The 27,722-nt window shown below is 38.7% G+C and overlaps 1 protein-coding gene across 1 annotated transcript in view; it reads left to right on the top strand.

Annotated features, from left to right (window-relative positions):
• The window catches only part of LOC123671426 (neural cell adhesion molecule 2), a 412,137-nt gene that overhangs the window by 364,743 nt on the left and 19,672 nt on the right, over positions 1 to 27,722 (top strand). The window contains exons 9-11 of the mRNA XM_045605279.1: positions 6,361 to 6,520; positions 25,430 to 25,729; positions 25,864 to 26,163. Coding sequence (XP_045461235.1) covers positions 6,361 to 6,520; positions 25,430 to 25,729; positions 25,864 to 26,163 — 760 coding nt within the window. The remainder of the gene's footprint in view (positions 1 to 6,360; positions 6,521 to 25,429; positions 25,730 to 25,863; positions 26,164 to 27,722) is intronic.

Genomic DNA, 27,722 nt, shown 5'->3' with positions numbered 1-27,722 from the left:
TTTTAATTCAATTTAAATCTGCGGCTGAGGCTCATCGAATGCTCTCAAATACCTATGGTGAAAGAACGCGCCGAGAGTGGTTCAACGCTTCAAGAACGGTGATTTCGACGTCGAAGACCAATATGGCGGTGGAAGAGAAAAGGTTTTCGATAATCCAGAATTGGAGGCAATACTTGATCGAGACTCGGGTCAAACGGAACAAGAATTGGCAGGATCATTGGGAGTGACGCAACAAGCCATTCCAAAACGCCTGAAAGTAATGGGAATGATTCAGAAACAAGGAAATTGGGTGCCGAGAGATGTTGAACGGCGTTTGTTTCTGCTTGTGAACAGCTGCTTGTAAGGCAAAGTCGGAAGGGATTTTTGCATCGCATTGTGAGCGGAGACGAAGAATGGGTTCAGTACGATAATCCCAAGCGCAGAAAATCATGTGGATATCCCAGCCATGCATCTACGTCGACGGCCAAACCGAATATTAATGGTTCCAAGGTCATGTTCAGTATTTATTGAGACCAGCTCGGCGTAGAGTTTTATGAGTTTTTAAAACCGACTGAAACAATCACAAGCGATCGTTATCGAACGCACTTAATGCGTTTGAGCAAAGCATTGAAAGACAAACGGCCGCAATACAAAGAGAGACATGATGAAATGATTTTACAGCATGACAATGCTCGACCCCATGTTTCGAAAATGGTTAAGATATACTTGGGAACGTTGAAATGGAGAGTTTCGCCTCACCCCCAGTGATGGACAATACTTTGAAACATAAATGATTTCCACAATAAAGCCTCAAATTTCGGAAAAATCAATTTCATTTGGTTATGGTTATGGTTTATATTTAAAAAAACACAAATTTGAATTACTTATAATAATAATAATAATAATTATTTATTCATCCTGTAAGACATTTCAACTTATAAATAAACTGATGGTAATAAAAATAATATTATTATACCAATGGATTCTACTAAAATAAGTGTACTGATATTAAAGAAATAACTTTTCATTTCACGTCATTTTCCAATTTTTTTTTATAGTTCGAAAACAGTTGAATTCAAGAGGTTGCGGTTTTCACCGAAATAATTCTCTCAAAAATCGAGAGTGAAGATTTACCATTCATTTTCTACTAACTGAAAAGAGTTCTGAGATCCTTTCACTAGACAACGAATTTGGGACACCCGATACATTTATCATTGAACTACAAAAGAAAGAAACCGAAAACCGTATGTTGGTATTTCCATTTATTTTCGACAAAAATTGGAATTTTCCATTTCCAAATTCAATCAGCTAAGATGTAATGATAAACCATTTTGTGAGATTTACAATGTTTTCCTTTTCCGATGCAAGAATTGGATTGCGGATTGAAAACGGACGCCTCAGAACACAGAATGGTTTGACCTCTTGCATTCAATTCGTGTAATGGGCCGTTCAAACCTCCTCAGCAGGAAGTGTTATAACCCAATTCCTGCCATGCTCTACAATGCAGTCCTTCATTCTGTAATTGTCACTTAAGATTCCGGGGCTTTCGTGGAATCGAACTTATACGGTAGTTCAAACGTACTCTGAACTTTGACCTGGCCCTTCGTATATACTGAGTGTGAATTTGCTGAAACACAACTGACTTTCTCCTGAAATAAATTATAGTTACAAAAATTGTAGAAAATGAATGCATTCTTGTGAAAACAATGGCATAGAGTTCGGTCTGGGGGTAAATTTAAAGAAGACTGCTTAATCTTATTGATAAGAATTCAGGGTGTTCTACAAGCACTTTGAAAAACTATGACAGTTGTCTAAATTTCTTTTCGTATGAATGAAGGGACGATTAGTTTTGGTTTACAAGGATTTGAATTAATTTATATTCGTGTTTGCATTAATAGCAGGCTTACTGAATAAAATACCAATTGACAAGACAACTCTTGTCGATGGTTTATTTAAAATAGTCAGAATAATAGATTTATTTCGCTTTTCACATGAACTGACGTCAGATCAAAAAATGTTTTATATACAAATCTGCATTTAAATCCTTCACAGAAAAACTTGGCTGAAATCGTCTTGGTTTGATAGCTTATGAAATTTGGAAGATATCCGTTGATTGTTGTTTATAGCGTCCTAATTAGGACGTATTGATATATTTTTTTTTAATTTTCTTCCTTTTTCTCTTCTAAATTTCTGACAGATATTGGTATTAGTTAATGATAAAAAAGGGTAACCATTCGCTTCGATTAAATATTGTTTGTAAAAAGTATTAACAAATCAGAATCACAAAAATTATTAATTATACCACTTGGAAATATATAATAGGTGTACACCTGAGGTTCACGGAATACTCACAAATATCTATGGTGAGACCATTATTAGTGAAAGAACGGGCCGAGAGGTGTTTTAACGCTTCAAGAACGGTTATTTTGACGTCGAAGACCAGCATGCCAGTGGAAGAGAGAAGGATTTCCAAAATGCAGAATTGGAGGCATTACTTGATCAAGATTCGTTTTAAAGGCAACAAGAATTGGCAGGATGATTGCGAGTGACGCAGCAAGCCATTTCAAAATGCCTGAAAGCTTTGGGAATGATTCAGAAACAAGTAAATTGGGTGACGTACGAGTGGACGCCGAAAGATGTTGAATGATGTTTGTTTGCTTGTTAACAGCTGCTTGCAAGGCAAAGACGGAAGAGATTTCTGCATCGCTTTATGACTGGAGACAAAAAAATGGGTTCATCACGATAATCCCAAGCGCAGAAAATCATGAGGATATCCCGGCTATGCTTCCAGGTCGACAGCGAAACAGAATATGTACGGTTTCAAGGTCATGCTCAGTATTTGGTTGGACCAGCTCGGCGTAGTGTATTATGAGTTGTAAAAAGCGACTGAAACAATCACAGGCGATCGTTATCGATAGCAATCAATGCGTTTGAGCCGAACATCAAAAGACGTCTTGGCTCACCAGCACTTCCAGTCTCATGAAGAAGTAAAAAATTGAATTGATTCGTGGATCCCTTCAAAAGATGAACAGTTTTTCCAACGCGGGATTCGTATGCTTCCCGAAAGATGGGAGAAAGTAGTGGCCAGCGATGAATTTTATTTCGAATCATAAATGTACAACTAGTTTTTTACAATAAAACTTCGAATTTCGGGAAGAACAGCGGAAGCAAAGTTGTACGCCTTTGTATATTTTTTTTTAAATTTGAATTAAATAAATGCTGATTCTCTTAAGCTGTAAAAGCCTAACCAAGCCCTCACACCCTCCATTGCTACATCCTTACTCAAACCATCAAAAATTCCACCAATCTCCTACTGCAACCCTCCCGGCTCATCAACCCCACCACGTCCCTAATTAGACCCGTCGCGGCCAACCCAGATATCGAACAAATAAGTCTGGCACGCCGACCGTCCAGATTAACGTAGTCCCGATATTAAAATCTCCAAAACTCGGCGCCGCAGTCACGATACAACCCACGGAGGCACGGATCCAACGCAGTACCCCCCCTTCCCCCCTCGCAGAAAACTTTATCGGCTCCCTTTGTTTTACCTTGGCGGAGAAATCTTAGCGGCAAGTTCCCAAACTATCGCGCGGAATAACCCATTACGACCATTGTTGGTGGAAATGCACAGAAGGGAGTTTTGCCCGAGACATTCCAATCTATTCCAGGCAGCCAACAATGCAAACGAACTAATTAAACGAGTCGGCTTTATCATATCAGCCTTAATGCCGAGACATCTGACTCGCCCCGCTGAGCAGAGCAGAGCAGGGAGAGAAGGGGTTCTGTATAGGCTGCTGACACGGTTTTCTGGTGCAGCGGATTACGGTAGGATGGAATGTTGGAATTGGGTTAAGGTTGATGTACGATTCGGTGTGGATGGGAAGTTTGGATGGGAATAATTAGTAAATAATGGGAAGCGTGGAAGTAATGTGTTTTTGAATAAGTGAAATAAAAAAATTAAAACATACCAAAAACCAAAAACCTAGAAAACTTTCTAAGGATTCAGATAACATGGACCACCAGAGGGAGCTATCATACTCCAACCGAAAGAGAAACATCCTCATCATCATCATACAACCCTTTGCGTCTATTGTTGGACATAGGTCTCTCCCATTTTATTCCACTCGCTTCTGTCCTGTGCTGTTCTTTTTATGTCGTCCATCTATCGTGTAGGTGGTCTTCCTCTACTTATCTTGTCTGCTCGTGGTCTCCACTCCAACAATCGCTTTGTCCACTGTTCCCGTCTCATCTGTGCGACATGACCTGCACAGCTCCATTTCAGTTTTGCCATAACGGTGATAACATCTTCTACGCTAGTTCTCCTTCGTAGGTCTTCATTTCTAATGTGATCTCTAAGTGTTACACTCAGCATAGACCTTTCCATCCTTCTTTGCACCACTTTAAGTTTTCTGGCAGTTGCAGTTGTCAATGTTAGGGTTTCGGCGCCATATGTTAAAACTGGAAGCACGCATTTATTAAACGCCTTTCTTTTTAGGTGTATAGGAACATTACCCTTGAAAATATCCTTTAGTATTCCATAAGCCGCCCATGCGAGAGTGAATTTTTTATTCAGTTCAGTTGTCTGATTATCTCTCGAACTAGGAACTTCGTGACCAAGATATATATATATATATAGGCTTCGACCCTTTCAACCTCACAACCATCGATGTCGATGTTAGAACTGGGAACCAGATTTGTATTGAATTTCGACTTACTCATATTAATTTTTAGCCCAATTTCCTCGCATGCCTTCATCAAGTCAGATATCATTTCTTTCATTTCCCCGAGGTTATCAGAAATAAGTACTATGTCATCTGCAAAGCGCAAGTTATTAAGGTATTTTCCGTCAATATTAATGCCTTTTTTATTCCAATTCATCTGTTTGAATGCTCTCTCAAGGACTGTTATGAACAATTTCGGGGACATTGTGTCGCCTTGTCTCACCCCACGTCCAAAGGGTATGCGGCCAGTGTTCTCAAACAATTTTACCGTCATTAAAGCATTTTCATATATGTTGTAAGTTGTAAATAAGTTTGGAGTATAGCCCCCTATTCTTGAAATGCTTGCATAACTCAACTGTATCGAAAGCCTTGTGGAAATCGGTGAACGCCAATACCAAGAGTCTATTATATTCATTTGTTTTTTCAATGAGTGTTTTTATACTTTGGAGGTGGTCATTTTTTCCGAATCCGCGGCGAAAACCCGCTTGTTCTACAGGTTGATAGAGCGAAGGGAAACACTCTGTAGTAATCTTTTTGGGGTGGATAATCCCGAAAAGTTCCTAAGAAACTCTGATACTGCAATATCTGATAAGTATCTCGATCTCAGCGAGAAGATTCCCACCTTCGGAAACATTCTTCAATACTTCAATCCAAGCTTAACTGAATGTTGCATTTCATTATGTATATTACTCATTAGACAACGCACCTCTTGATCTTGTGATAGACAGATTAGCCCAAGAGGCCAAGGTACCGGCAATGGACAAATTAGAAATCTCTAGTCCTCTCTGACCAAATACATACCATCAGCATACCCCTCCTGTGACGGGGTGACAAAGAAAACTATTGTAGAGAAAACCTTCACTTAGATACTAAGTAGAAAAAAAGGTTGGAAATTCCGAGATCCGAACGGACCTCTGCTTCCTATCGATCAAACTCCGAGCAAACTCGAGGTCGGGGTCCCGTACCCGTTTATTACATCCATCATCAAACCCCCATCCCCTCCCTTCCTTATCGCAATATCCGAGTTGTAAAGAATTTATTCCCCGGCGGGAGGAAAAAGGCATTAGCTCGCCGAGGGGACATCAGATGTCTCTGCGCTCGAGGAATTTTTTGCGTGTTCTTTACACGCTTTTTGCCCTGTCGGAAGGAACCTCATCGGACATCCAAGATAATTAGAGATAATCCGTCTTACCCGCCACTGTTCTAAGGCGAAGGAACGGTGGACTGCGGGTTTTTATCGAAAACGGAAATACAAAGGTGGTAAATTTTTTTATTTAGTCCTGTGGGATTACTATTGAATATTAAGATCAGCAGATCCCATAAACTTAAGGAAATCTTTTGAGTAACTGCTTTGTTGAACTGTTTCAACTGAAATTTCTGAGCTGGCGCATAAAAACTTTTTGGGAATTACTTCTCAGCAATTTATATTTCATCTAGCTTTCATAAAAAAGAAAAACACTGGAAATCTTAGATCCCATTGTCTGAAAAATGTATTATAAAAAAATACGGCTTATGGATTTCCACAGGGGTAGGTTCTAGGGTCGATTGAATCCATTCCCACATGAAATCATTGAATATCACAACAAACTCATGTTAATATTCAATGGAGACTATATGTAGGTTTTTATGAATTAACACTGTTTTCTTTCTTCTCTTTCAGGGAGAAATTTTGCCGCACAATATGTCTGGACGTATCATTCACAGCAACCAGAGCTTGGTACTGCAGAAAGTCACCAGGCAAAGTGCGGGCCAATACATCTGTTCGGTTGTGAACAGCGAAGGTGAAACATTGAGCAATGAATTGTTCTTCAGAGTTCAATGTAAGTATCAATTAGAGGACAATTATTTTGCTATTATGTTTCGCATCAGCGCCGGGGATTCACGGCTTGGCTTTATATTCGAGCTACTTGACTAGAGCTCAAGTAGTTTGAGCTTGACTTGAAATCAACTTAAGTAAAGTATTTATTCAAATAAATACTCGACTTGACTTTGAAAACTACTACTTGACTTGAGTTGATTTCAAGTCAAGCTACTTGAGCTTGAGTCAAGTAGCTTGAATATCAAGCCAAGCCGTCAATCCCTAATCAGCGCTAATTGAATACAGTCTGTAATGAAATTTTATAGTTTTAAGGTGTCCCTCTTCTATTACAATATTCTTTCAACTTATACAAGCGTCGAAAACTCGAACAGACTTATTTTTGACCGTGCATCAGCCTTTAAATTCAATGAATTTTCAGATATATTTTCAGATAGGGGGGTTGTCTTTTTTCTAGCCCAGAATCCATGACACAATTGTTGGTTGATAGGAAAAAAGTAAGGTTTTTTTAGAACGAAACCCATTTTCAAAACAAGGCCGACTAGTTTCGATTTCATTCAAAAATCATCTTCAGGGGTACTTTCAAAATGGCTCAAATGGTCTTAGTCATGTCATGAAAAGATGAGATTAAATAAAACACTGCACAGTTTCTCAAGAGGAAACATTCAGTTGTTAGTTGTTTCGGATCGTTTTTCCTTGATTTGTTGTGAAGTGTTTTCATTTTCATTATTCATTCTTTTTTCTTTATACCAAAAATTGTAGTTTTACAAAGGTCTCAAATCTACTTTTGTTTCATTGCATGAAACGTTTGTAATAGTATTTATGTTTTCCCTAGGATTTATCCGGCAGAAAATTCCAGTTGATGTTTTCAGCGGCATAAACCAAATCTGGGTTGTGTCACGAACATCTGAACTTTATCACCATCAATTTCAAATATTTTGGAAGATCTATAGATATTAAACCGAAATAAGTTATGATTATCTGAATTCTATCACTACAATAAATGGAATCGTCACTTTTTCTTCCAGCCAAAGGCTCAAAATCTCAACTAGACGAAACTGCCATCAATGAAATTATCATTTTTCGACATTCGCGCATTAAATGAAATTGATACACCCTGTAATATTAACTTGGAAATAACTTGGAACCGCAAAACGCACAATTGATCATAAAAAAAGAAAAACCCAAATCCATACCTCAACAACCGTCATTACTCCAAGATATTCAGCTCCTCCCCTCTCAACCCACATCGCCCCTCCACATAAGATTAAATTCGATGATAAATCACGTGGAAATAATACCTTTTTGTTAATGTTCCGCATTACCCATCTCCGATATGAACCTGCCAAATCCCCTCCGCGCGCACCTGTCGCAGCGTAAAACGACATCTTTCCACTTCACACGGGTGATTTATCACGGCGGGTCCAAATGTTGGCTCCCCCTACGGCTCCCGCGAAGTGGATAAACACATTCCCGAGTCGAATAAAATCCAATATTTAGACATACTGCGCTCAGTCGGGCGAACTTTGAACCTGGTCTGAAGCTACTTCATCTGCGAATGGAATGGTTGATCGTCTTTCGAAATTCTACTTTATTCGGGAGAAGCTTTGGATTTTTATATTTTGTTCTGAAATTCTAAGCAAAGTTTAATATTTTGATGACCAGCTATGAACAGCGATAAGAAAATAGAACCTTGTTCGGATTTCTATGAACAATGCTCAGCATTCACTACTAGCAATACTCAATAGTTTATCTGAATGTGCTTCGAGTTCCTACTTTCATTTCTGATACATTACAAACCAAAAAGTTACAAACTGAGTTCAACCCCTTATTGAGTTTTTCCATATGAGCTTTCCATGATAGAGTTATGTTTATGGTTATTCCTAATTCCCGCCACTCACGAAGCGTTTTCTCGAGACTTTGGATGCCAGCAACCAGGAGATTTCAGTCGGGCATAGTCAAGTTCATTCTCTGATTTACATTCGTGCGGCCGTGTCCCGAGCTGCCCGACTGTAAAATGATCCGAACGCTCGAACATGGGTGCCCCGTGAGTGGCCGCCTTAAGAGCATAGTTTCAGTACTTATTTTAATCTCATAATCATTTAGGTTTATCAAAGGTAGGTGATTCTGATCAAATTTCTTCATTGCATCATCGATCTTGATTCAGCCATTCAGAGTATATAGGGTGTAGAGTCCACTAGAGAGAAAAATGATTCCTAAACGCACAGAAGGTATATAATGTGGTCCAAAGATATCAAGTTCTTCAGTGATTTACAAAAAATTGAGCGTGGATTTTCATTCATTTTCAGATATTTTATGGAAAATCAATATCAATTGCGATTAAACTGACATAATATCTATTATGTTTGCTGCCATAGGTAGAGAGAAGGACGTAAAGACAATTTTCCATGGTTTTTAGTTTTGTACTTGTTTCAGACCTTGGAATAGTGAATATTTGGTTTGGCTTTCGACCTGGAAGCATTGCCGGAATATCCTCATGATTTTCTGCGCTTGGAATCATCGTAATGAACCCATTCTTCGTCTTGAGGCAAAATTCGATGCCGAAATCCCTTCCGTGTTTGCCTTGCAAACAGCTTCTCACAAGCAAACAAACGCCGTTCATCATCTCTCTGAATAATTCCCATGACTTTCAGGCACTTTTAAATGGCTTGTTGCGTCACTCTAATGATCTGCCAATTCTTATTGCGTTTGACGCGAGTCTTGATCAAGTAATACCTCCAATTCTGCATCTTCGGAAAACTTCTCTCTTCCACTGCCATGCTGGTCTTCGACATCAAAATCACTGTTCCTGAAGCGATGAAACCACTCTCGGAACGTTCTTTCACTAATAGTGCCTTACCATAAGTATTTGAGAGCATTCGATGAGCCTCGGCCACAGATTTCTTCATATCAAAGCAAAAAATTGAAACCTTCCGCAAATGACGAGAATTTGGCTAGTAAGCTGATATGTTCAATCGAGAATAACTTTATGATACAGGCACAAATCGACTAATATTTTGAGGGCGTTATGTTTACAAATACCTAAGCTCATTGTATGACATCTTCGATCTATTTATTTCGACTACCACTTACCACAGCCATCTATTGCACATCGGTGGAAGCAAAGTTTTACACCTAAGACATTGAATAAATGTATGTTTCGATATGAGTTGGTTTTAAACGTGAATTCACCTACTATCCAATAGTTATTTATAATACAAGTGCAGAAGGCATTGATATTCTTCCACGAGTTCAAAATTCAAAAACGACCCACGAAGTGGCGAGTTTTTGAATGAACGAGTGGTAGAATGAGCCTTCTGTACGAGTATTATACATTATTTTCTCCAATTCATTGCATTTTTATTGAAATTAATGAAATATTTCCATAAATATTTAGTGATTTTTGCATTGAAAAATGTTGGTTGGCAGAACTGATTTCTTTAAGGCAAATTGATGAATTGACAGATAAAGCCGTGGCGGAAAGTTCTGAGTACCAACATATAATAATAAAATATAAACATGAAAACTGTGCATTTCTGGTATATTCTCGCACGATTTTATTCTACAAGATGTGGAAGAATGAACGGAATAACCACAGAATTAGAGAATAGTAATTTACGTAACAAGTCCGGAAAATAGGGTTTTTTTGGACGAATAGACAAAATTCCAGGACGAGCGTAAGCGAGTCCTGGAAGTCTGTGAGTCCAAAAAAACCATTTTCGGGCGTGTTGCGTACAATATTTTTTCGGCAACCATGTAAAATAACACTATTGCTGCTGCTTTCCATATTTTATTGCGATTGCGATAAAAAAACATGCAAATTTTTGACAACTAATTTCATATGAACTGTCAGCCGTTATCTCGATTGCTATGGATTCTATGATTCTTTTCCGGCCTAGTCCGGGAAGTACGTACTTTCCGGACTAGGCCGGGAAATACTACTTTCTCAGAGAAAAAGCGCCCGGGAAGTGAGCACTTGCCGGACGGTTGCCGAAAAAGTAACTTTTCGGCACTGAAAACATTCCAGGAAACTTCGTTGCAAAGTGACGGATCAGAATACTGGATTAACCTTCTTTTTGGTCTAAAATTGTCCCAAGAAAGTAGGCATTCTTCAACGAGTTTCCTTGAATTTCCGATATCCAACAAATTCCCCCCCTACCACATTCAACTCAGGTGTTCCCAGAAACCTTTCCCGAATTGTCGACCCTCCCCAACCCTTCCCGAACCCGGTCCAGGGCGATAAATCCGGCAAAAAGCGTCGGAGGCAACATGTGTATTTTTCCATGCGGCCTCGAAATTAAACATCGCTTAAAGGGCCATAACAGTGTGTAGTTTGCGCTGCGGCCAGAACGGTTGGCTGGAATTAGGGTGTAATACGGGCCACTAAAGTGCCTCTAGTGGTAATCAGGAGGGATTAATTGCATCTAAAACAGCCATCCTCCACCGGCGATCTATCAATAATGCAGGGGACAGCCCAGGGTGGTCTTTAGACGACGTCCGACGGTGTGTGTTGCGTTGTCCAGTTGCACTTGTCCGGTGCCGGTTGCGTTTGACGTTCGACATTTGACAGGTGACAAATGACGTGTTGTGTCTCTCGTGTTCTTGCATGCTTGTTGCAGGAGAACATTCTTCCCAATTGTGTGTAATTTTAAGCCGATGGATGATTTGAAACAGCTGAAATGTCCCATACACTAGGGTGTCTTGAGGGACCAATAAAGATTATTATTATTATAAGTAAATGATCAGCAACACACTGCGCAAAAAAATTAACGCACATTATGGAAATCTCAAATTTATTCGACAACTGAAGGTGTTCTCAATGATAATTATTTTTATCAGAATTATGCATGCATATGTTAACCACTTTCAACGTTTTTCTTCAATACAGATGTTTTTTCCCAGCAGGAATAAAAAAAGATTATCAGATTATGAATGTATTGGCTCCATTCTGAAATCAGTTGTTCTCGATCAATAGTTTTTCTTTCGTTTGATTTTCTACACTCGATCGCTATGTAACGCGAAACACGCAATGTGCCCAAGCGGTAGTTTCGCGAGAAGAAGGGTGGACATACACAAGAATTGCAGAAAGGTTTGAAGTCCCATACAATTGTGTCCAGAATGTTGCAGCGATGAATGTCCGAAGACCAGGACAGGGTAGACCACGGGTAACAACTGCCATTCAAGAACGTTACTTGAGAGTTTCTTCGTTGAGACAACGGTTTGCAACCGCTCGACTCCTTCAAAATCAGCTTGAGCAAACTCATGGGGTGCAAATTAGCACTCAGACAATAAGAAATCGCCTCAGAGAATATGATTTAAGGCCTCGTGTCGCGGCTCTTACCCCAGCCCATCGAAGGGCGCGTTTGGATTTTGCGAGAGAGCATATCCATTGGGAAGAGGCTGATTGGGAAAGAGTTCTCTTCACAGAGGTGTCTAGATTCTGCCTCTACCATTGTGATCGACGTTCCCTTGTATACAGACGTCCACATGAAAGATATGCTCAGTGCAATTTCTTGAATACTACTGGTTTCGGGGGAGGATCGATTATGGTATGGGGTGGAATATCTTTGACTGCTCGCACAGACCTAGTGGTCGTTGATAATGGAGCTATGAATGCTGATAGGTATATAAGGAACATTCTTGAAGAGCATGTAGTGCCATTTGCACCATACATTGGTGAAAATTTCATTTTTATGGACGATAACGCCAGACCTCATAGTGCACGCATCGTTCTGGAGTACCTTGAAGAGATTGAAGTCTCTCGAATGGAATGGCCAGCAAGAAGTCCAGATCTCAATCCGATTGAGCAGGTTTGGGACAACCGCAATAGAAGGCTGAGAAGTTCAGAAAATCATCCAGCTACTCTTAATGACTTAGAAATCTGGGAAGGATTAGATCAGAACATTTTAAGATCACTCATTTTGAGTATGAACCGTCGTTGCCAAGCTGTAATTAACGCAAGGGGTGGAAATACCAAGTATTAAATCACTTATCAGCATTCCAGTATTTTGAAAATTGTTTATTTCTCTTCTTTCACATAAGATTCGGTGAAATCCTGAATTTTTCTTCCATTTAATGTGTCTTGTTTCGTTTAAAACCTTCCCGAGAGAACATAAAAAATAAGTTATAAAGCCAATGTAGAGTTTTTTTTCATTAAAATTGAGATTTTCAGAATGTGCGTTGATATTTTTGCGCAGTGTATATCACAATCCGACAACGTAATCTAACCATGTTGAGGACATGTGAAAATTGCGTATTCTCCCTCTATGTATGTTTATTATATATAATTCCAAATATGTACAATTTTTCACACTGAAGTCCTAGCTCTTTAAGCTCTTGAAATGTTCATTCCAATTTCAAAATAAATGATTCTGGTTCCGAATCCTGAATCCTAGATATTCGTTGAAAGTTTTTTTGTTCACAAGTAGATTTTTCATTATTCACGAGGAAACTCAGGCGTTCAATAATATCCGAACCCAACACAGAAACTTAACATTAAAACGATGTTATAAAGGAAGTAAAGAGATAACGATGGTAACCCCCCAATTTCCGATCTAACGCTGCTCCTTACGTCCGTTATAATCCCCCAAAACCGCCCCTAAGATCACCATAACAGGCAACAATTACCGTTTCAATTTTCCATCATGGCCTCATACAGGAAATTGTTATGCATCCGCCCCTTCTCAAAAATGAAAATATATTTATATATCCCCCTATCCTGATGATTGAACGTCGAGATATGCTGAACACGTAGGTGGGATAATATCTTTGGGGGTAGTTGAGAACAACGTGTTCTCGAATTGGGTATTAAGGGGTTTCTTGTGGGGCTATGAAGGTAGGATGAAAGGGGGCAATAGGTGAGAGAAATATTTCTTTGAATATTGATGGTTGATCTTTCGAAGTCGTTGTAACTTACTTTATACGAGTGTATTATCTGCCACTTTTCAAGCTACTCTGCACATAATTCGTTGCTAATGAAGGATTATAGATAATTTATTTATGTATTAATTGATTCTTTATTTCATTAACTCATACATTATCTTACTTTTCATTCTTATATTATATTCATATTTATGTTCTTTTATCTTTATTTATGTTTTCTTCTTCTCAACCAATTCCACCTCTAACTTTTCATTCTTATATCATATTCATATTTATGTTATTTATGTTCTTTTATCTTTATTTCTGTTTTCTACTTCTCAACCAATTTCACCTCTAATTTTTTCCAAATGTATTTGATTATACGCACATTCGATTATTTATGTCTACATTTCGATTTATCTAAATATTAATTCATTACCTAGATTTTTTTGTTTAGTGATATTTGTGTTTTTATCTCTATTTATATTTTTTTTTGTCAGCCAATTCCACCTCTTATTATTTCCTTATGTATTTGATATCAATACATACATATTTTGATGTTTAAAATAGTGGTTTATAATACAAGTGCAGAAGGCATTGATATTCTTCCACGATTTTAAAAACGAGCCACGAAGTGGCGAGTTTTTAATGTTCAACGAGTGTCAGAATAAACCTTCTGTACGAGTATTATACATTATCTTCTCTAATTCACTGATTTTTTTTTCAATTATTGAAATATTTCCATAAGTAAAAAATTTTTCTGGTTTTTCACTTCTCCACATTCTAATGTTTTGTCAGAAAAAAAAAACTTTCGTGAGGTTATTACTGATGTGGCGACAAAAAGCAATTAGACATAATGTCTGTTGTCGTCACAATAGTTAATATAAATGTAACTGCATTAGTGTAACAATGATCGTTCGTGTTACTTGTGCATACAACTATCTCATTCATAAGGTTCTCAGAAAAATACAATAGGGAATATCTTTCGCCTACCCTAATTAGTGTGCAGGCACCATGACACCATTGCGCAGGCATACAACTTAGAGAATAAGAAAAGGAAGAAGAAATTCACGGTTAACAATATTATTTTATGTTTGTAACTCAGGTTTGAAACTGGAAAAAAGAGAGTTGAGTGAAGTAAGTTACGAGGTGATGACCAGTGGAGTAAGTAGAGTGTTCAAGGATATTTTCAAGTGCTGTACCACAATAAAGTTCTCGTCTGTAGTCCATCAGTGTTTCAATACCCACGAAAACGCGATAACCAAAACTGAATTCATTCAGGATTCAGATTCATTTTGGCAGTAGATTTATCGGTATGGAATATCTTATGATATGTACCAAAAGAGACACTAGTTAGTTCGGTTAAAACTCTGGCAGAAGTTCATGGAGCTTCTTTCAAGATATCTTCAACCCTATTAATCAAGTCTGTTGTCCTTGTTGTTTGTCGACCAATTCCACTCTTTCTTTCCACGCTGCCGGTTCCACTGAAAACACTAGCGCACCGTGAAACAGTGCATTGGAAACATTAATAATCAATGGAAACATCTGGTTACTCAATCCTGAATTCCATTAGACATTCATATATAGAATATTTCCATTCGCCTTCAATCTGCTGTCCATTTCTGTAGTGAGATTAGATCATGAATGCCTTTCGGACGTTGAAAAACCCCATTTTTTATTATTTACTAATACTTTTCTCACAGATTTCAAAATACAAATTCTGAATATGGCAGTTTCAAGTGAAATAGAAAAATGACCAAATAATGACATGATACAAGCTGAGCGTTACTTGTTATCACAGAAAATCCACTCTCAATTTTCCACAGCAGTCTTGACCATACATTTAAATGAACGCTCCTTAAAAAAAAAGATATATAATCATGAAATCTATGTAAAACTGAAATATTCCCGCACGATTTGTTCTACAAGGTATGGCAGAATGAACGGATTTTCCACAGAATTACTCACAGAAAAAACATTTTGAGCCCATAGCAACAAGGGTTCCCGATACAATGTTTACTCACAAAGATGTGAGAAAGCAATAACCCCAACTCGAAACGAACTGTCTCCCATTCTTCTCGAGTGCAATTGTCCTCGCACAGATCCACATGAACAAACACATAAATTCCAAGATGAAAACCTACATTGCTGCCAATTCCAACAGTATAAATGGAAAGATAACCGCGTTACGAGGAACGTCAGCTGACCGCAACACATCCACCAATTTCTCCCTGGAAAGAATTGAGAAGAACGTTCATCTCTCGTATAACTCAATAAAAGGATAACATGGTCCCGAAACTTGCGATTCTGTGGTGCAATACCAGAGGGGTCTGTTGTTGTCATTTAGCAAATTACTTTTTAGGATATATAATCGCGCAGATGGTTGATATTGCTATTTGTGACGTATGTCATTTCTCATCCTTGACTGAGGTTATGTTTCTGGTTGCCAACATTGTATGAAATGGGAATGGTCTGGATGCAAGCGTATTGATGTCTGTAATTCTTTTCGTCTCACGTGGACTTGTAGTGTTAATAAGGTTCAGCTAGTTCTTTATTTCTACAGAGATTTTCAGTATACCGATACTGTGACGATTGTAATAATGTCTTGGAGCACATTGATTCATTTTAGCTTTAGGTTTATATATTACCCAATTGCTAAATAGGGTATGAATATAAAGAATGTATCAAGCAATACCTCTATGAAAACTTAAGTACCTCAATAAAATAATTCTACCAAATGTAGATCTTCAACTCATAATTCAAGGAGAAACATTAGGAAGAAGATCCTTTGGAAGGAGAAGAATACTCAGGCTTGAAAACGTGTAAAAATTGTTCAATGTCACTTTATTTGACTCATTAGTGGCTATAGCTCCCAGAATCAAGATATAAATGATGATAGTCAACCTACGCAATGAAGACAGTACATGAAGAAGAAAATACCAGTATATATGAAGTAGCTGCAAGCGACACCTCTGTAAAAACTTGAGTACCAAAATAAAATACTTCTACCAATTCTACCACTCCCACATTTCAAAAAATCATGATAGTAGAAAGAGTAATTCCTAAAGGGCGTTGAGTTGGACTAGTTTTCAGTTTTTATCTTTTTATCAACTAAGACTGAACAGTTGTGAAGCTGATGACAAGCTTTAATACCATCTTTTAGGTGATCTGCCAGGTAGTCTTTTCTAGTTGGTTTTTTGATATTCAGCCCATGTTGTCCATCTTTTCTAAATTTACCAGTCTATGTTGTTTTTCCAACATCGTCTTCTCATTCTTCCAAACTGGAGTTCTTCTCTTATGGTCTCACTCCTAGTTTTATCTCTTAATGCCACGACCTTAAGGGAATTCTAATTTCAGTTGTTCGGCTGATGCTTTTTGTTTACGCCGTTTGTGCTCTTGATCACACGACATATTTTAGTACAGGCCTCTTATATATTATGGCTTTACTCTCATATAGTAGTTCCTCCAGACTATGTCTCTCGGATATCCGGCAATTTTTGAGGCTTCGTTACTAGCATTTGAGTTTCTGTGAGAGGGTTTTTGTAACTACTTGTTATCTACACCCAAATAACCTCACAAACTTTGTTGTATCGATTTGTCGTTTGCTGCGAGTTAACATCTAATGACCATGGATTTCGTATGGAGCTGTTTAAGGGAATTATCAGGATTTTTTGAATGGATGTGTGACGGTGGTTGAAACATGGATTTATCACTACAAACCTGAGCCGTAGAGTGTGAATGATAAGAAATACAATTAGTAGCTGCAGCTAATGAAAGTAAACAAAATCACCCTCAGACAGAACGTGGACTTTTTCAGCCAATAGAAACAACCATATCGACACATTTTGGTTCCAGAGACCACCTGCTAAATACCGGGGTTTATTTGAAAATACTGTTAGGCAATGAATTCACTTGGCCTAAATAAATTTCTGGAAACTGGAGAACCCTTGTTTAAGAAAAATATTCTGGCATCCCCCAAGTGACTTTTGATATACTATAACAAGCCCTAGTTTTCGTATCTGCATTTTACTTCTTAGAAGACTCTCTCTACGTCGAGGTTCATAGATTCCACATGTCAACGAAAAAAACATAAACCTCGTTATTTTTCATCCAGTAAGCGAGTTCATCATTTCTCCACAATACCGATATAGCCTTCCTTTCCAATAAGCCTGGCAACAAGCCTCATCCCACTGTCCTTTCGCCGCAGATTTGCTCGAATAGGTGAAGCCGCAAAGATATGAAATTCGAATCTGGAAATATACAGCGTTAGGACGGCCCGTTCCATTTTCCGAGAAATTGCCGGTGTCGAAAATCCATTTGTAGGAAGCCAATGTATAAATTGAAAGAAAGCCAGATGTTGCGTCGGCACGACAAATTGCAGCATCAAATATGGATCGAAAACTTCGGGGGAGATCGATCAACGTTCAACTCCATCACTTCTTCATTTTCTGTATTCATGTCGCCTCCGAGCCTGATGTCGGGATTCGAAATGGAGATCTGAAGAAGTCGCTTTGATACATATTGGAGTGATAGAATTTTTTCTATTTGTTTTCCGTATAGGTAACTTCCGCGTGAATTTGGAAAGAGTAAGCGTATGGCAGATTTTTGACATATTGTGAAGATTTGAAAGGGGTCTCAATAGTTATTTATAATACAAGTGCATAAGGCACTGATATTCTTCCATGTGTCCAAAATTCAAAAACGTGATACGAATTAGCGATCTTCTGAATGAACGAATCTAAGAATGAGCCTTCTGTTGCATTAACAAATGTTGTTTGGCAGAATTGTTTTCTGTATCATAAATTTGGCAGATAATAGATAAATCCGTGACAGGAGAGGTCTGAAATATAACCATAACCAGTCTGTGCACTATTTCGTTTTACAAGGTATGGCAGAATGAACGGATTTGCCACAGTTTTAGAGAAAAAAAACATGTCGTCCCTGTTTCAAAATGAGAGCAATTTAGAAAAGCACAGTTTAGGTCACAGTAGTCGATTGTTTTATACACATGAAAAGTTCTGATGAACATTCTAGTAATTATTTCACATTTTTCAAATGAATGTTGTTACAACAATATTTAGCAATTTTTCGATATTCTGCTTAAACTTTCTATGGTTCTGATGACGCGATCTTTAAGAAATTTTGCATGGAGATTGAAATTGTTATGTCATATACAGGATGTTTCGCAATTGGAGGTACAAACAAATATGAGAGAATCCTTGGATGATTTTTCAAAATATAGAATTCCTATAAACGAGCAAACGCTTTTGTTTTCGAAATGCAGGGTGTCAAAATTATTTTTTTTTTCATGTTTTTTTCCTTCGTAAAATAAACTTCAATGTAGCATATACAGGGCGATTCAAAATTCAGTATCAAGATTTCTGGGTTGTATTTTTCGGGGCATAATGAGACTTTTTTTCCGTAAACATGTATCCGCAAACACTTCATTGCCGAATCACAGAGCGTGAAAATTTCAAGATTTTTTATTATTTCTTCATAGCTGTTTCACTTTCTGAGATATTTAGTTTTCATTTTTTCGAAGAATGTTATAATTTATATCACAAATCAAATACGTAAAGTTTTTTGTTTGCCTTGTGGTAATATGTTCTTACCTTTTATCAAAAATTTCAATTAAATGTAGCGAATTACAAAAAATGATTTCACTTTTTTCTTGATAACGATCACAGATGCGTAAAAACCACTAGAAACAAAAAATTTATGAACAAAATATACATTTCATGTGTTGAAATCTACCAGCAGAGTACTACAATAAAGTTTATGAGGCGAAAAAGGGCTCAATCCCTGAAAAAATATATTTCTGCAGCTATATTTCAAATTTAACTCGAAAACCGAAAGAGCTATGGAATAATAATGAGAAAAGTTTTGAAACTTGAAATAGAGGTCTAATTTTGACCTGGAAAATACGCTTTTGAAATATTGATACTGAATTTTGAATCACCCAGTATATTCCTATTTGAAGTTTTCATCATGAGCTACTTTTGAATGCCAATTTACAGGGTAATATTTCTTCTGGAACTAGAAAAAAAATCAAACTTAAACATTCTGTATCTCGAAAACAAAGCATTTACGACCCATGTTCATAGAATTTTTTGCTTTAAAGGATCCGAGGAATCTGTCAATTTTGTTTTCGCCTCTAATTTAGGAACATCCTGTACACAGTGTTCTTCAAATGTGCAAATAGTTTAATTAAGTTTAATTAATTAAACTGGTGGATGAATAATCGAGCACTGAAAAGCTCCCGACTTCAAGACCAATACTCTCCTCATTACCTGACCTACGATTTGTACCCATTCCCACTCTGTATACAGAAACTATTCAGCGGACCACACTCGGCCAGCTTGAGAGGGAACACCACTACGTGACTGCTCAGTTCGAAATGAAATCAGAGATATTTCTTCTTACAAATCAACGATTTTTTGGGATTTTCACATAATTTCTGTGATCAGTAACCTACACTGTAGTATTCCAATATTTTAAATTTGCAAATGAAAATAAAAATTGTAATTTTGGTAACTTTTCGTTTTTCATAAAAGGATTGATGATATGGCCTTCCTTCAAAGCACTGATGTATTCTTGAATTATTCGTAATAAAATCCTCAAAGAAATCAGCACAAAAGAAGCTAAATTCATAAAAAAATTCGTGAAGTATTTCCTGTCGACAGATAGTTGGAACTATTGTAATACTCCTAACTTCTACTAATCATTCAACCGTTTTGAGAAAACAGCACATTACTTTTGCCCCTCCTGATCTAAGAGGCATATCAGGAGAAAGCCACACGGTAGTGTCCCCCCTTAAACCGCAAAAACCCTATGCACAATCCGGCAACCCCGACGTTTTAATCCGGAAATAAAAAGCCCGACGTCACGGCTCAACAGAAGAGCCGTCCGAAGATTCCAGGACGTAGGTGAAGTAATGCCTTGCAGCAGCGGAACGACGCAATTTTCCTATGTATATTAGCAAGATTATACGAGGACCGGGCTAACAACACGGCCCTAAATTGATCATGCTCCGCTGGATGGCGCTCCGGAGAAGATTCATTATCGCCGCCGCGCTAGACGGTAAGCTGGAAAACGTCAACGCCGAACTTTAGCCGGGTGATTTATCTTGACGATAGTGTGTGTGCGGAATCCAGCGGCGGCTCGTGGATGTTCGGTATGCAGGTGTTGCATTTAAAAATTGCATACGTCTATTTGGCACCAAGCGCAATGCCGTTGGTCAGATTTGCATTTGAAACCAATCACAGTTCCGGTGCGCGCCTATGGAAGCAGTTTTTGTATGCAGATGAGCCTTATGCTATACCTGAAGTTGCTGCAAAAACTCACGAATATGCGGAAAATACGTAGAATATTTAACTGTGCATGGTTAGGTGCAATATGCTGTTCTGGCAAATGAAAATAAAGAAGAAAATCGAAGGTGCAAATGTGTTTATATGTGTAGTAAAAAAAATCTATTATTTATGCATAAGAAAAAGTCTTTGATTACCATAGTTGGAATGATCCTATGTAGGTCGAATGTGCGCCGTTTTGTTCGATAACTTGTTGCCATTTTGAAGGTAATATCATTATGCCTACCTCATATAAACCCTCATCTCTATTGGCAAAACATTGAGACAGTCGATTCTCACAAGCCTCTGTCAAAGCGAATTTTTCACCAGCAAAATTGTTCGCCATGGTCAGAAACAGATGGTAATTACTTGCTGCCAGGTCTGGGCCATAAGGTAGAGGCTAAATAACCTGCTTACTAAGCTCCCGGACATTCTGAAGAGTCATTTTCGGTGTATGTGGCCCGGCGTTGTCCTGGTGGAATACAATTCCTCTCCTATTGACCAAAGCTGGCCGCGTCTGAGCGGCTGCGTAGATGGATATGGTTTCTCTTGTACATAACTAAGGGTCAGGAGGAGTATAAAAATGAATTGCATGGTATGTAGCAATGAGATCACCTCTCTCAAGTCATGTCCAACTGGCGAAATCATCATGTTGAATAGCATCCATATCATCCTTCAGTGAAAGCCACCAAGTGGGACTAGCAAACTCCAGCATCGGGCGAAGATTCGTTAGGTACAGAAGCTAACATATCCGTATGCTGCATCTATAAAAAGATCGATTTAATGAGTAGCATAGATGTTTATCTATGTTACATAGAGATACTATATGGATGAATCAGGAAAGATTCGATGTTATTATCAATTCCAAATCAAAGTGCTCGTTAACACTCTCCAACAATCTATTGTCAATCACACGGCTAATGGCCCTGGTAGTCGAAGCCGTAGAACTTAAAACTTAACTTAACTTAACTTATTGTCAATAATGAATTGTATTGGAAGTTGTCCCGCCTATATAAGGTATGGCTAATTTGTCCACATTCAGAAGTGAAATACATTGCTATATCAGATGTTTAAGGTATGAAGATCATGTTTGAGGGTGTCAACTCAAGTTAGAGTATAATTTTGAAGTTTCGTGTCATCGACACTTATACTAAGTCTTCTTCTTCCGTCTCCATATTAGGCGAGATCGCCTTGCCTACTGTACGCTCAGGTTTAGGGATTCACGGCTTAGCTTGATATTCAATCTAATTGACTCAAGCTCTAGCCAAGTGGCTTGACTTGAAATCAACTCAAGTTCAAGTCATGTAGTAGTTTTTCAATGTTAAGTCAAGTATTCATTTATAAAGTAACATGACTCAACATGAAAAACTACTGCTTGACTTGAACTTGAGTTGATTTCAAGCTAAAGCTACTTGGCTTGAGCTTGAGTCAAGTAGCTTGAAAATCAAGCCAAGCCGTGAATCTCTACTCAGGTAGTCGCTCCATCTTTTTCTAGGCCTACTCTGATCTCTATGGCCTAGTGGAGATTTGTCACCTGCTATCCTGGCAATTCTTGAATCGCTCATTCTCTCTATGTGGAAGTTCATATCAATATTTTTCTTTAGTGGCCTCTCATTGATGTTTCCCGCTTCACAGGTTCTTCGTATGTTTTCATTGGTTTCCCTGCTGAGAATTAATTTTCCAGCAATCCTTCTTAGCACCCTCATTTATGTTGACTCTAGTAATTGTTTGGTTTTTATAGTATCTGGTCTTGTTTCAGTATGTCATAATAGGCCTCATCGTCGTTTTATAAATTCAGGTTTTGGTTTCAGTCAAGGTAGATAATATCCACAAAGACATCATAGTACCAAGCCTTGGTACAATCATCAATACAACAAGGTAAAAGACAGGTTAGGATCGATCGTCCAAGTAAAAAAACATGCTGCTCCCTAGGGATTACTTATTATTATTATTTGAACTGGGGTCGTTTTGCTTCGGTAAGCCTTCCGGGAACTGCGACCATGCAGATCTTTTGTTCACTACCCCACTCATTCATAGAAACCCAGGGAGGTCGTCAACAACGTTAATAAAATTGACAACCTCCCTAGGGGCCTTGGCGATTACCTCTCTGGTATCCAGGACCGGCTTGCCCATGTGGATGGTTCTTAGGCCAGCCAGCTCTGGACACTTGCATATCAAGTGTTCAGCCGTTTCTACTTCCGATCCACAGAGCCTGCAAATCTCGTCTGCTGACTTACCCATACGGTACAAATGATGTTTGTACCGACAGTGCCCCGTCAGCAGTCCCACCATCACCCGAAGCTGTGCTCGCGATAGCTTCAGGAGCTTTCTGGTGTAAGTAGGTGAAATCTTCACGAATTTCTTTGCCTGAGCAAGTCTAGGAGTGTTAGTCCAGTGAATTGTCCTACTGTTCAACTCCCATAGCTGGACCGCAGCTTTGTATTGGTCTTTTCCTAGCCGATAGCAAGGCTCAGGTCCAGCAGGTCTTAACCTTAATGCAATTTTTGCAAGCTCATCCGCTCTCTCATTTCCTTCAACCCCACAGTGCCCTGGTACCCATAGTAGAATATATTTGTATTTGTGTGTTTTCATTGGTTTCCCTGCCGAGAATTATTTTTCCAACAATCCTTCTTAGCACCCTCATTTATGTCGACTCTAGTAATCGTTTGGTTTTTATAGTATCTGGTCTTGTTTCAGTATGTCATAATGGGCCTCATCGTCGTTTTATAAATTCAGGTTTTGGTTTCAGTTCAAATTCTTGTCAAGGTTGATAATATCCACAAAGACATCATAGTACCAAGCCTTGGTATAATCATCAATACAACAAGGTAAAAGACAGATTAGGATCGATCGTCCAAGTAAAAAACCATGCAGCTCCCTAGGGATTAATTAATGGACACATGCGTTTGACTTATAGACTCACAATTTTTCGGATCGAGTTTATGCCAGTGTCCGCTTCTTATTATCACAATTCATTCAAACATTTGTTGGTTAGCATGAGTCAACATATTTATGTGTTTCAATTCTTAAGGTTGCAGTTATTTTAAAACCGCCCCTGTTCGTCAGCCTTCCGTTAAATCCACCCGGACTGCGCCAGTTACTGCAAATCCAAATTGAATGCCGAAGTAATGGCCTGATTATTTTTCCTCGTTTATCATTTCCCCGTATGACTTTGTGATTTCGAGTGATGTGCCTGCTGGGGTAACGAACGGTCTGGCTCGTTTCGCACGCCGGGCCCGCGATCAAGAAGGCCGGGCGCCACGAAAAGTGCCGTTATCGGCCCCTTTGCGTTCCGTTTGAAATGCGAGCGTTTATGCGTGATTGTCGTAATTTTCATCGGATAAAAAAAAACGTTTCACTACGACCATTAGTGTAATGATTCCGAAATCGTTTTGAATAATGCGCAATGTGAAAATGTTCAGTTTTTCTAGATGAAAAAAAAACTTTAATCATTGATCCATTACCTAAAAGGTGCTTGGCGTTCTTCTGAGAGATGCGCAACATTCGGCGCCATCTCTCGAGATAAAAGTGAGTTACTTTCTACTGCCAGTATCCCTGCCAGTACCGACGACATCACAGAAGAGGAGGTATGAAGGTAACGGGTGTTTTTTTCGAGGTATATAACTTTAAGCTGGCATTTCTGTTCAAGATGGCGACCAATTTAACAGCTGTCAAGTTATTCATTCTCAGTTTGGTTTGGCAATTTATCATGAATAGACTCACGTTTGAACAACGCTTGCAAATAGTGCAATTTTATTTCAAAAATAATGGTTCTGTGTGGAATACGTATCGCGCACTTCTGGTTGAATGGTTACGTCAACAAACAAAACTGCTGCATTTGGAGTGAAGCTTATCCTCAAGTGTATGTCGGAACACCGTTACATCCAGAAAAACTGATTGTTTGGTGCGCTTTATGGGCTGATGGAATCATTGGTCCGTACTTCTTCAAAAACGATGATGGCCAGAAAGTTACAGTCAATGGTGATCGGTATAGAGCCATGATTACTAACTTTTTCACTCCTAAATTGAACAACCATGATGTCCAGGAGCTGTGGTTCCAACATGACGGCGCAACATGTCACACAGCTCGTGCCACAATCGATTTATTGAAAGACACGTTTGGTGACCGCCTAATTTCACGTTTTGGACCTGTGAATTGGCCTCCAAGATCTTGTGATTTAACAACGCTAGACAACTTTCTGTGGGGCTATGTAAAGTCATTAGTCTATGCGGATAAGCCACAAACCCTTGACCATTTGGAAGACAACATTCGCCGTGTTATTGCCGATATACGGCCACAAAGTTGGAAAAAGTCATCAAAAATTGGACGTCCAGATTGGACTAGATCCGAGCCAGCCGTGGCGGTCATATGCCAAAAATCATATTTAAAATGTAATGCCACAAGATTATCTTGCGGATGGATAAAATTCATGTCAATCGAATAATCCATCGTTGTTTCATTGCAATTTAATGTTCTATAGCTCTAAAAAAACACCCTTTATATACGAGGAAAGAGCGTGTGTGAGTTGTGAGGGTTGAAAAGCAAAGCTCAGAGTACCAGCCAATTGAAGACACTCTCTACTCATACCTGGACAAGCTATCCTTAGCGGAATTTGCCTTGACATAAGAGTTTTTCATGTTCTACAAAAATAACGGCATCCTATATTTTTGAATTTTTATAATTTCCTATTTTTTTTCCTTTTCAGACGCTCCAACCTGCAAAACCGACAGAGTAATCGTGGTAGGGGCCTCTAGAGGTGAGAGTGTTGACATAACGTGCGAAGTAGAAGCTGACCCACCTGCCAAGACATACAGGTGGAAGTTCAATAACTCAGGCGAAACTTTGGACGTCGCTGCGGAGAGGTTTGCAGGTACAAGTAATGGTACCGTCAGCATCCTGAGGTACACTCCAGTCTCTGAGCTGGATTATGGTTCGCTTTCTTGCTGGGCCTCCAACGCTGTTGGGCATCAGATCAATCCCTGTATATTTCAGGTTGTAGCGGCAGGTAATGAAAATTGCATTTATTCATGAAGCACCCTGTGCAGCTTTTCATTCCTCAAAAGATGTAGATAAGAGAGCAATATTCAAATTGAGCATATGATTTCATCCAAACTCCAAACCCATTCCTAATGATTTCAGGCAAACCATATGGCGTCAGAAACTGCTCCTTGACCAACCAAACCACCAACTCCGTGGAGGTCTACTGCCTCCCTGGATTCGACGGTGGTCTTCCCCAGTACTTCGTCCTGGAGTTGTATTCTGCAAACGGCAACCGACCAAGGTACAATATGACGTCCTACGTGGAGCCCTACTTCTTCTTGGACAACTTGGAACCGGACATCACCTTCAGGATTGTTGTGTACTCCGTGAACGCCAAGGGGAGAAGTCAAGGAGTGATTTTGGAGGAGGTCACCTTCAGCGATGCTGAGAAACACATAGGTGAGTGTGTTCTTTTTTCTGGGATTTTTTTTCCACAGAACATGCTAGTACACTTTGGGGGCTTCCAAAAAATTTCGAAATATATTAACCAGAAGGCACCACTAAAATCGAGACTAAAATGTAGTTTTTCAAAGGTATCAGATAATCCAAAAGAAAGTCTTGTAAGAACCAAAAACGGTCGGGGTCATGATCTCCACAGAATTTCTCGATTTGGTAAGGCCCCCATCTTCAGAAAAATAAGTCGCAGTGATGCTCCTGTAAAAAATTGGCTAGTAGAGAAACCCAGACAATAGGTGCAACAGTGTCTTGATGTCCTGTCCTCGTTGTTTCATTTGGTTTATCTGTTTCTTCAATTCATTATGTAGATTGTTTATCATTTTACAGCTTGCTCTATGATTTTTCATTCATATAATGAACTCATTATAATATATATTCTGTTTTTTTTCTATTTTGTAAATTCACTACTGTAGTTTTCATATTACTTTTTCTCATCTCTTCACATGTAGAATCATTTTGAATGAAAAAAATGAGTCACATTCACGCCATAAGCAGATTCTCTCTTTGTTCACTATTGTTTTCGCTGAGGGTTGTAGATATAATTGTTATTTCTATGAATGGAGTTATTATTATCATTTTTCTTAAAGATTCAATGCTATTCTGAAAATTGCAACTTTCTGAGTTCTCTTGTTCGAGCATTATCGTGTTTTTGAACGGACAGACAGACAATGAATCTTTCCGTGGAATAAGCACTCAAAAACATTTTTTGAGAATTAGCGATCTACCAATCTATCTCCTCATGGTCTAGATCAAGATCCCTGCAACAGAACAAGGCATCAAGTGCTCTTTGAAATTCAGTCCTTCGCCTTGCAACATCCTCCGAAACCACTCACGTCTAGATTGCCGCTAGATAAATACAATAAAACACCGGAATCAAAACAGAGGATGCGATAAGACAGGAAATAAAACGTCACTCCCGGATGAAATAACAGATAGCGGGCAATCCAATCACGGTAATCTGGAAATGGACCAGGGATCGGCAGGGATTCAATAAGGCTCAGGGAGAGGACACCTTGACGACCCTTACAGCAAAAGGAAGCAAGGTTGTATCGATTCGGCGGTAAATAAATCTGCAGCGGTGATCAATCTCATCTCGAATAATCAACGCGATATTTGATGGCAGCTCCTCTTTAGGCTGTTTTCACACATTCGTCCTCTTGCTTGTTTTCTGTGGTACCATCCGAACGTCTGTATTCATCCATTCGTCAATTTTTATGTGCGAAAAAATTCTCCAGTTGGTCATAATACCGCATGAGGATTCACGTGAAGTTCTGACGTGAAGTCAGGAGCTTGTTCATTATGGTCCCAATTCCAACCTAAAAAAAATTGTTGATCATAGCTGAGTAAGCTGAGTAGCCCAATCCATTCACAGTTACTCGAGCCTCATTTTCGAATAAGTAAGGTCCAATCACAATACCAGTTCAAAAACCGCACCAAACAGTGATACGTTTAAGATGGAGGGGCTTTTCAGCAATCATTCTTGGATTTTCCGAGACCCAAAT

Source organism: Harmonia axyridis, chromosome 1 (assembly GCF_914767665.1).
Source record: "Harmonia axyridis chromosome 1, icHarAxyr1.1, whole genome shotgun sequence".
NCBI classification, from domain to species: Eukaryota; Metazoa; Arthropoda; class Insecta; order Coleoptera; family Coccinellidae; genus Harmonia; species Harmonia axyridis.
Note: the sequence above shows the minus strand (reverse complement) of the source record. Positions and strands in the feature narration are given on the sequence as shown.